Consider the following 10,373-nt stretch of genomic DNA (forward strand, 5'->3'; position numbering starts at 1 on the left):
ACTTGTGGGGACACTCCTCACCCACCTGTGCACACCCACGGCACTGCCAGTCCTGTGCAGGCACCTGGTTGTGCACCCACAAACACATACACGGTCTCTCTCCATGGCAAAGACACCACCCCACCCTCAGCACCCTCCAGCTGTCAGGATCCTTTACTCTTGGGGACCAGGCCTGGTCTGCACAACACCCCTTCTTCCTGGGCCCCTTCCCCAAGCTTCTCTCTCCTATCGGTCCAGGCCCAGCACTGCCGCCTCCCATTCCTGCAGGGCTGGCCCATCCAGAAGCACACAGGGTGCGGCACCAACACGTGGGGTGGGGAGGAGGCTGGGATTGCTCCCCTCCCACTCCTGCGGTGGTGAGACCTCTCCCACCTCCCCTCCTCTGGCTCCCACCCAAGACTAGGCGCCTCCCGCCCACCCGTTAGCCCTTCCTCCTGACAGCCCGAAGGCTTGGGTAGTTTGGGAAGAATTTAGACATGGAGGGAGGTGGGGGGATGGGGACAGAGGAAAAAGGAGGAAAGGAGGTGATTTGTACACAAAGCAATGTGCTGGCTCAGCGGCCTGGCGTGCCAAGGCTCTCTAGGACGCCTGCCCGGGGGGGCGCCCCCCAATTGCACTTGACCCCCCCACCCTGGCTGTTCCACTAGGCCCTCTCCGGGCCAGCCCTCTGCAGACTGCCCTCGCCCTCACCCCTACGGGCTCACACACTGCACCCAAAACCACCATCTGCCTCTTGCTTATCCCAGCTGCAAGACAAGGCTCCTTCTGGGGGAGTGGGCTTCTGCTCTCATGCTCCTCTTGAGATGAGCTCTCCCCACATGGGCCATAATCAGAGCAGGGAACCCCAGCTTCCTGAGCCTCCAATGTGATGTTGGCCTCAGGACCCAGCAAAGAACACAGGCCGTGTGGTACTAGAAGTGTCACATTTGACCCCTACCAGTGGTAGCCTGAGATGTCCCACCCTCCTGGGCTGTGCTCTGGCAGAGCTGTGGAGTTCCATTCTGAGCCATTCATCATGGTGGCTGCTAGCTGTGGCTCAGGGCCTCCCACTGAGTCCTATGTCCAACTGGGCATCTCAGCATCTTCCCATCCACATGCCCACCCACTTAGCCATCTATCCATCGATCCACTTATTTCTACACCCTTCCTTCTATCCACCTGTCTATCCATCCACCCATCCTCCCACCTACCCATCCTGCCACCTATCCACACATCCATGCATCCATGCACGCATGCATCCATCCACACATCCATCCATGCATCCATGCATCCACCCACACATCCATCCACACATCCATCCATCCATCCACCCACACATCATCCATCAACACATCCATCCATGCATCCATCCATCCACCCACACATCATCCATCCACACATCCATCCATCCATCCATCCACACATCCATCCATCCATCCACACATCCATCCATCCATCCATTCACACATCCACCCATCCTTCAAGCATTTATTGCATCAGTTAGCATCTTTTTTGTGCTAGGCTCAAACAGATGAGCAGGACAAGTAAGACCCCAACCAGCCCCCTCTACAGCTCCTCACACCCAGATCCCTGATGCTGTGCCCACTGCATCCCCTATTCCAATTAGGGCAGAAAGTTCTTAGGCAACCTCAATCCTACCTCACCTAACCTGCGGGTGGCTGGTGAGTACTAGGCACTTTCCCAAACTGGGCACCCAGGTGCATCTCCAAGTCACATTCTCTATCCAGCAAACCCTTAGCCTTGCTGGAGCCAGAGGTGCCCTCTTTCCCTCTCCATCCTCCAGTGTGGCCTGGGCTTCCCTCCACTTGCAAGTAGGCCCAGCCAGTACATCTGGAATTTAGCCTCTGACCCTCTTCCTCCTGCTTCACTTGCCTGTCCCCCCACCCCTCACCCCCAATGAGGGTCCTAACCTCTGATCTGACCCACCCACTTGCCAGACAGCCTGCAGCCGTCCCCTTAGACGCCCCCGCACTGGCCATTGCCCGAGTCATGACTGGGCTCACCACACCCTTGGACCAGGCTCAGGACCGCCCCTAAGGAGCCTCCAGAGGCTGCCTCCCCCAGCCCGGCCCGCCCTGCTGCCCGGTGCTCCAGCCAGCTCCCTCCCCTTTCTCAGAGGATTGCAACAGCCTCCTAACTGGTCCCTGGCCTCTGGTCCCCTCCACCCACCACACACCAGTGGTGGAGACCTCTCATCATGCCTCTCTTCCCCGTGGCCTCCACAATGGAGGCCCAGCCTTCTGGGACAGCTTCAGCATCCTGCACACCAGCCCTCTACTCCCTTCTGGTATGTTCTCCCCACTCCTTCTCACTGTTCCCCTCCACGTCCACCACCCTAGGCCCAGAGAGGTCCTTCGTGTTCTCCAAACACATCTTGAGCTCTGCCTAGACAATATTGTCCAGGCCGTGCCTTCTCCAGGGTGTCTTCCTGCTATCTTTGTTTTTCGACACCAGGCCTAACCGTCAGACTCTGCTCAAATTATGCCGCAGGGTGCTACAGCCAAAAGAGAACTGGTTAGGCTTGGAGGTGTCTTTTGAAAAAAACAAAACAAAACAAAAAGAGAACTGGGGTAAGAATCAGGAGACCCCGCCCTGCCACTGATACTCTGAGACTCCCTGTGCCTCAGTTTCCCTATCTGTAAAAAGGCTCGCTGATTGCCAGGGATCTCCCAGTTCTAGGATGGCATCTCTCTGAGCAGGTTCTTCACTTACCTCAGCCTCATTCATTCAGCAAACCCTTACTGAGCAGCATCTGTGGGCCCGGGAGCTTTCTAGGCTCTGGGGGACAGTTGCAGTAGGAACAAGACAACGGCCTGGGCCTCATGGGGCTCACAGTCTCCCAGGGCAGAAGTTCCCCACTGGGGGCATTATTGTCCCCAGGAAACATGACATTTGGCAATGTGTGGAGACATTTTTGATGATCCCAACTGGAGGGGTGCTACTGGCATCCAGGTAGAAGCCGGGGATGCTGCTAAACATCTCACAGCACAGTCCTTGCAACAAGCGACCCTGCAGCTCTGCACAGCAGTTACGCCAAGTTGAGCGACCCTGGCCAGGGCACTCAGGGCATAAGCAAATCCCCACGTTATTTACAGTATGTACCCTGTCAGGAACGATACACGCACAGGGGGAAGTGGAGCCAGCTGCAGGGATGGGGGTGGGGGGAACGGTGGTCAGGGACTCTGTGCTGCTCCAGCTGAGACCCAAGGACAGGAACGGAGCAGAGCAGGGACAGCACAGGAGGAGCACGGGGGAACCGCCAAGGCAGAGACCCTGAGAGAGCGAGAGCGCCTGGGGACAGCAAGGAGCAGACCTGCCCTAGTGGATGGGACAGAGGGTGTGGAGGGGAAGAGGGTGAGTGAGCAGCTTGGATTGAATAGACCTGGAGGCCATGGCCAGGACTCTGGCCTCGCCTCTGAGTGAGCTGGGGGTCTCAGAGTGACCTGGGGGCCTCGGAGTGACTGGGTCTGACTCAGGAAAGGATCCCTCTGGCAGGATGGAGAGGGTGCGAGAGGGCCCAGGGCAGAGGCTGTCAGGGGAACCAGAGAGGAGAGGAGAGGACAGTGGCATGGGCCGGGGTGGGTGGCAAAGAAGGTGGCGGGAAGGGGTCAGATTCTGGACCTGTCTGAAAGTGAAGCCAGTGGGGGTTTGCGAGGAGACTGGCTGTGGGGTGTGGGAGAAAGAGAGGCTCAAGCATGAGTGCAAGGGCTTGGGCTTGCGCCCACGGAGGAATGAACTGCCCCACACTGGCTTTTCTTTCCTGAGAAGGGGAATAATTCTGTGTTTCACAGGCACAGACCTTGTAAGAAGGAACTTCTGGGCATATAGCAAGTGGTTTGCAAGCCCTGGTCCTCAGGGGGACTGGCGGGTGTGCAGGGCCCGCCCAGGCACTGAGGTGGCTCGCAAAGCCTGCCCTGGTCTCCACCTGCACCCAGATTTGCTGAGAAGCTAGGGAACATCTGCCTTAGGTTTGGCAGCTGACAAAGCCCATTTGCAAACACTGAGAGCGATGATACAATAGCCCTGCTGAGCTAAAAGGCCTGACTCATTACCCCATATTGCAGATAAGAAAAATGGAGGCCCAGAGAGGGTCAGTGACTTCCCTGCAGTCACACAGCAGATCAGTGGCAGAGTGGGAAGCTGGACCAGGGCACTGATAGACAGAACCCCTCCTCCACCTCCCCATTCAGGCTCAATCTTCTGCTAATAGTGCAGTGTGTGTTCGCGGGTTAATCCACCAACCAGCTCCCCAGGGGCTAGCCTGGGTGACAGGCTCAGTGCACCAGCCTCCAGAGGCCTCCAGGAGGGGCAGGAAGAAGACCCAGGCCAGGCCCACACAGCAGGCCCTGGGGACAGGGAGGGCTCAACACACGTGAGGCCTATGTCACATACACGTGTGTGTCATTGTGTGCCCCATGCCCATACATGGCCTTGCCCTGTCCCCTCACAGCCAGCCCCACTCACCCTGAGTGCAGCCCAGCCCCCACCGGGCCCCCTAACCCACGCACTCTGCCCTCCGCAGCAGGAGCCCAGAGAGGCATTTCCTGTTTGGGGGCCGCCTCCTCCCCCTCTAAGCCCAGGTTCCCAGGGCCCCAGGCTGAGCGGGGTGAAGGGAGGGCAGCCCCCTGGCCCCCTCACCCCCCACCCCCCACATGATAGCTAGCCCAGCTGGAGCCAGAAAGCTGGGGGGCAGGGGAGGTTGAGGCAGGGGCTTAGGAAACAAATGAGAGGTTGAGGACGCCCGGGCCTGGGTGATCTAGGTGGTTCCCTATCAGGCCCTGCACACGAAGGAGGGGGGACTTCATGTGTCAGGCCACGTACAATACCACACCATCTCTGTACGTGCACCCGAGGGGGTCAGCATGTCAGAACGTGTGTGCGTGTGGGGAGGGGCTGTGCAGGCCCGCGTGGGCCCACAGTGCGGTGAACGGACAGACAGGGTGCCCGACAGTGCGCTCCCGCACGGGCGTGGGGAGAGGCGTGTGCACACACGTGAGACGCGCAGGGAACGGGCCAGAGTATGTTTCCTCACGTATGGCAAGCAGTTGGGCTGAGACAGCTCACGGGTGTGACAAGGTTGGTGTGTCCAGATTTGGGTCTGTGCAAGTCCCTGGGAAGCGACCTCACCCCACAGCCCTGAGCCCCACATGCACGGGAGTGTTGTGAGGGTGGGCTGGCCTGTGCGGGCCGGCGGCCCCCTCCACGACTCCCAGCCCTGTGGGGCCTGGGGCAGTCGTTAACTGCGCCTCCTCCCCTCCCCCCACCCCCAGCACCCCCCACCCCGCTGCTTCCTGCTCTGGTGGCCCCGGGGGAGCGGGAGCAGGGAGCTGGCAGCCTCCCCAGCCCACTCCTTACAAGGCCTGAGCCCGCCCGAGACCCGCCCCTGGCCCGCCCGCCAGGGGCCCCGGTCCCTCCCCCTGTCAAGAGCGGCCGCTGGCCCAGGCCAGGCCAGTCGGGGGGCGTCGCGATGCTGCTGCGCCTGCTGCTGGCCTGGGCGGCCGCGGTGGTGCCCACACTGGGCCAGGACCCCTGGGCTGCAGAGCCCCGAGCTGCCTGCGGCCCGGGCAGCTGCTACGTGCTTTTCCCTCGGCGCCGCACCTTCCTGGAGGCCTGGCGGGCCTGCCGCGAGCTGGGGGGCGACCTGGCCACTCCGCGGACCCCAGAGGAGGCCCGGCGCGTGGACAGCCTGCTGGGTGCCAGCCCGGCCAGCCAGCTGCTGTGGATTGGGCTGCAGCGGCAGGCCCGGCAATGCCAGCCGCAGCGCCCACTGCGTGGCTTCACGTGGACCACGGGGGACCAAGACACAGCCTTCACCAACTGGGCCCAGCCGGCCACCGGAGGGCCCTGCCCGGCCCAGCGCTGCGTGGCCCTTGAGGCGGGTGGCGAGCATCGCTGGCTTGAGGGCTCGTGCACGCTGGCCGTCGACGGCTACCTGTGCCAGTTTGGCTTCGAGGGCGCCTGCCCGGCACTGCCGGAGGAGGCGGGCCAGGCTGGGCCGGCCGTGTACACCACGCCTTTCCACCTGGTCTCCACAGAGTTTGAGTGGCTGCCCTTCGGCTCTGTGGCCGCTGTGCAGTGCCAGGCTGGCAGGGGAGCCTCTCTGCTCTGCGTGAAGAAGCCTGAGGGTGGCGTGGGCTGGTCACGGGCTGGGCCCTTGTGCCCAGGCCCTGGCTGCAGCCCGGACAACGGGGGCTGTGAACACGAGTGTGTGGAGGAGGTGGACGGTCATGTGTCCTGCCGCTGCACCGAGGGCTTCCGGCTGGCAGCAGACGGGCGCAGTTGCGAGGACCCCTGTGCCCAGGCCCTGTGTGAGCAGCAGTGTGAGCCTGGCGGGCCACAAGGCTACAGCTGCCACTGTCGCCTGGGTTTCCGGCCAGCTGAGGATGAGCCGCACCGCTGTGTGGACACGGATGAGTGCCAGATCGCCGGGGTGTGCCAGCAGATGTGTGTCAACTATGTTGGTGGCTTCGAGTGCTATTGCAGCGAGGGTCACGAGCTGGAGGCTGATGGCATCAGCTGCAGCCCAGCAGGGGCCATGGGCGCCCGGGCTTCCCAGGACCTTAGAGACGAGTTGCTGGATGATGAGTTGCTGGATGATGGGGAAGAAGAGGAGGATGAAGATGGGGCCTGGGAGGCCTTCAATGGCGGCTGGACAGAGATGCCTGGGCTCCTGTGGATGGAGCCTACGCGGCCACCTGACTTTGCACTGGCCTACAGGCCCAGCTTCCCAGAGGGTGGAGGGCCGCAGATACCCTACCCGGGGCCCACCTGGCTGCCCCCGCTCAGTGCCCCCAGGGTCCCCTACCACTCCTCAGTGCTCTCTGCCACCCGGCCTGTGGTGGTCTCTGCCACGCGCCCCACACTGCCCCCTGCCCACCAGCTTCCTATGGTCCCTGCCACACACCCAGCTCTGCCCCCTGCCCGCCAGATCCCCACCATCGCAGCCAACTATCCAGATCTGCCCTCTGCCCGCCAACCCCAAATTACCTCTGTCACTCACCCAGCAAGGCCCCCTGCCCACCAGCCCCCCATTATCTCAACCAAACACCCTGAACTTTCCCCTGCCCAGCAGCCCCCCATGTTCCCAGATACCCGGGTTGCTGATATCCAGACCACCACCCATTTGCCTCGAATCCCAGCCAACCATGCCCCCCTGGCCACCTCCCCCAGTGCCCATGAACCCCCTCTGGCCCCAGACGTCCCTGTTCTGAGAACCCAGGCCACCCAGCTTCCCATTATCCCAACTGTCCAGACCTCTCTGACCAACTCCATGTCCCCTGCCCATCAAGTCCCTGTGCCTGCTGCCACCCAACCCCCTGCCCTCCCTACTCCCCTGCCCTCTCAGAGCCCCACTAACCAGACCTCACCCATCAGCCCTACACATCCCCATTCCAAAGCTCCCCAAATCCCAAGGGAGGGTGGCCCCAATCCCAAGTTGGCCCCGTGGCTGCCCTCAGTGGCCCCCACAGCAGCCCCAACGGCCCTGGGGGAGGCCAATCTGGGAGGCCGCAGCCGGAGAGATGACCGGTGGCTGCTGGTGGCACTCCTGGTGCCAACATGCGTCTTCTTGGTGATCCTACTTGCACTGGGCATCGTGTACTGCACTCGCTGTGGCCCCCATGCGCCCAACAAGCGCGTCACTGACTGCTATCGCTGGGTCACCCACACTGGGAGCAAGGGCCCAACGGAACCCATGCCCCCCAGGGGCAGCCTCACAGGAGTGCAGACCTGCAGAACCAGTGTGTGATGGGGTAGGGGTAGGGGCGTGCACTGGACACATGGCCGAGGCTGCACGAGGGACCCATGGGGACTGCCCAGCTGGGGCTTCCTGCCCCTAGGGTCCAGCCAGGCTTCTCTCTCAGTCAACCACTAGACTTGGCTCTCACGAACTCTGTCCCTGGCCCAGCACTCCCGACAGGATACAACAAGGCCCCCAGGACCTCAGGGGGTGGGTGCCGGGGTCTTCTCCAATAAAGGAAGTGCCAACCTCACCCAAAGTTTCTGACCCCCACTGGTGCCTGAGGGGAGTCTGGGAGGACTCAGTAAAAGGAGGGGATCTTCCTTCAGTTTGTCTGGGCCCCCAAAGAGGTAAGGTAAGACCCCCCTTAAGGGAGGGCATGCTTCAGAGATTCTCAGGGAAGCAGCCCAGAGAGTGCAGAGCCTTGCCCAAGGTCGCACAGCAAGCCCAGGAGTGGGAGGTTTGGCATGGGGAGAATTTTGTATTATTCCTCTTTTTACCAAAACTCCAAGAAGGTGGGGCTGAGTCTGGGGGAGGGTTGTGGAATGAGGACTTCTGTTGAACTGGAGCCAAACTGGCATGTAGGGGTCAAGGTAGGCTCTGGGGCTGGTGATTCGGGGCAGTGAAGGGGGCATCCGGTGGGTTTCTCCTGACTTTATTCTGGTATCTCCCTTCCCAGCCTCGTAGGCTGCACTGCAGTTGGGGGCTGGGCTCAGGGTCACGCAAGGGTGCTGCCACCCCTCTCGGTTGTATGTGCTCTTGGGGGTGATCCTCGCTTTTGCTCTAGGGAGAGATGGGAATCAGAGCCTAGGAGGCTGGGACGGAGAGAGGATGGGACCCAGGAGCGACGTCACAACTCTCTGGGCAGCCTCAGGAGCCAGGCCTTCCCCTTTGGGGCCACGCTCTGCTCCTCTCGGTGAGGCTTAGCGGAGCCAGGGCAGACAGTGCTGTGCAGACCCCAGCTAGAGGGAGGGCTCAGCTGCTCAGGGCCGAGGCGTCCCGGGAACTAGAGGAGAGGCTGGTCAAAGACCACAGCCTGGTGGGGGTGACCTCCCTCATCCCAGGCTCACAGCCTCAGGGGGAGGGTGCCGGACCGGGGTGGGGGAGGCGCCAGTTCCCACCGCCTCTGTAATTTTTCAGTTGCAGCCTCTCTGGGGCCTCTAATTAGGACAGGGCAGTGCCGCCACGACCACCCGGGCAGGCGAGGAGGAGTGGCCGAGCGACCCCTCCCCTACCCGGAGCCCTATGCCACCCTCCGGCCCAGGGCCTGTGCACGGGCTGGAAGGCTGGGCTGCGCCCCAGGGACCCAGGAGAGGAGGGAGGGAGCTGGGGGCGAACCAGGGGGTCGCGGAGGGGGCGGAGGGAACGCTACGCACCGCCCCCGTCCCCCCGCTCTCACGTTCCCCTAACTCAAACCAGACGTGCCCCCCAGAGCCTGCCCAACTTTTAACCTCGGGGACGCTGTCGGAGAGGTTTGCTGGATGGGAGTGAGGGTCGCAGGGCGGCCCAGACGCCTGGGTCTGGGAAGGAGGTGCGGGCGGCGCGAGGGGAACATGGGGCTGCCCCGGACGGGAAGGTGTGGCGCTGCCCCGAGACCCCGAGCAGGGGATCCAGAGCGCCCCGAGGGCAGGAAGGAGTTAAATGCTGTGCAGTCGGAGGAGGATGGGAATGGGGAAGGGGGCCCTGAGCCGGCTCTTTGTCATCTGGTAATGAGCACCAGATGCGGAGCTGCGTGCGGGCCTAAACAGACGGCCTCCCAGGGCAGAGGCCCCGCCCGCGCGGGGCCCGGGCCCGCCCAGGCCGGGAGCCTCGTCTCAGGCCCCGCCCCCGTGCCTCAAGCCCCGCCCCGCCGAGGCGCGGCCGAGGACTGTAGAGAGCCGGATCCGCAGCCGGGTCCCCGCGGCCTAAGCGACGCCCACCACAGCCGCCAGACCCCGGGGAGCTCTCCAGAGGCTCCGCCCCAAAGCCACAGCCTCGCCCCTGCCAACTCAGAGACTCCGCAGAGCTCCTGCCCGGGCCCCGCCCACCGGTGCCGTAAGCCCCGCCTCCGCTGCCGGGCTCGCGCGGAGACTGGCCGCGCCCTCCGTCCGGCTTCCCGGAGGCTTGAACTCCGCCCAGAGTTTACACGTCCTCCTCGCGGCGTCACGGGCCCCGAACCACAAGCTCCGCCCCTCGCAGAGCTCGGACGCCCGCAGAGCGGTTAACTTCGTCCGGGCACCTGCGAACTCCTCCAGGGGGTGTGGAAAGTTCCCCCAGCAGGCCCCGCCCCCAGCCGCAAGCCCCGCCCCATCACCGCACCTCCGCCCACGCACGTCCTCCGCACCTCACCAGAGGCCAGGGCTCCCCTACACCGAGCCCCTGCCGGGCCCCCAGCTAAAGACGCCCACAGGCTCCGCCCACGCACGAGTACCGCCCAAGCAAGGAACAAAATTCAACTTCTTCCCTCAGGCTCCGCCTTCTGCTTTATGCATGCCCCCGCCCACATTTAGGCCCCACCTTCTTGGGGCTCAAGCCCCGCCCACCCTGGCCTGAGTGCCCTATGGCCTTCAGGAGTCCTCAGAGCCCCTGATCCCTGACCAGTACCCCTGAACCTGGCCCTGGCGCCCTCTCCTTCCCTACCTGCGGTTTCCGTCCG

At 63.0% G+C, this 10,373-nt stretch overlaps 1 protein-coding gene across 1 annotated transcript; it reads left to right on the forward strand.

Moving 5' to 3' along the window:
- The first annotated feature begins 5,450 nt into the window (after window positions 1-5,450).
- On the forward strand, window positions 5,451-7,991 carry CD248 (CD248 molecule). Its single transcript, XM_045556835.1, has one exon. It carries the CDS (start codon window positions 5,468-5,470, stop codon window positions 7,745-7,747), a length of 2,280 nt encoding a protein of 759 aa, XP_045412791.1. The 5' UTR covers window positions 5,451-5,467; the 3' UTR covers window positions 7,748-7,991.
- Window positions 7,992-10,373: the final 2,382 nt, after the last annotated feature.

Source organism: Lemur catta, chromosome 7 (genome assembly GCF_020740605.2).
Source record: "Lemur catta isolate mLemCat1 chromosome 7, mLemCat1.pri, whole genome shotgun sequence".
NCBI lineage: Eukaryota > Metazoa > Chordata > Mammalia > Primates > Lemuridae > Lemur > Lemur catta.

What these genes read in the sequence shown, in the direction of transcription:
- CD248 (XM_045556835.1), top strand. Translation starts at nt 5,468, where the DNA reads ATGCTGCTGCGCCTGCTGCTGGCCTGGGCGGCCGCGGTGGTGCCCACA.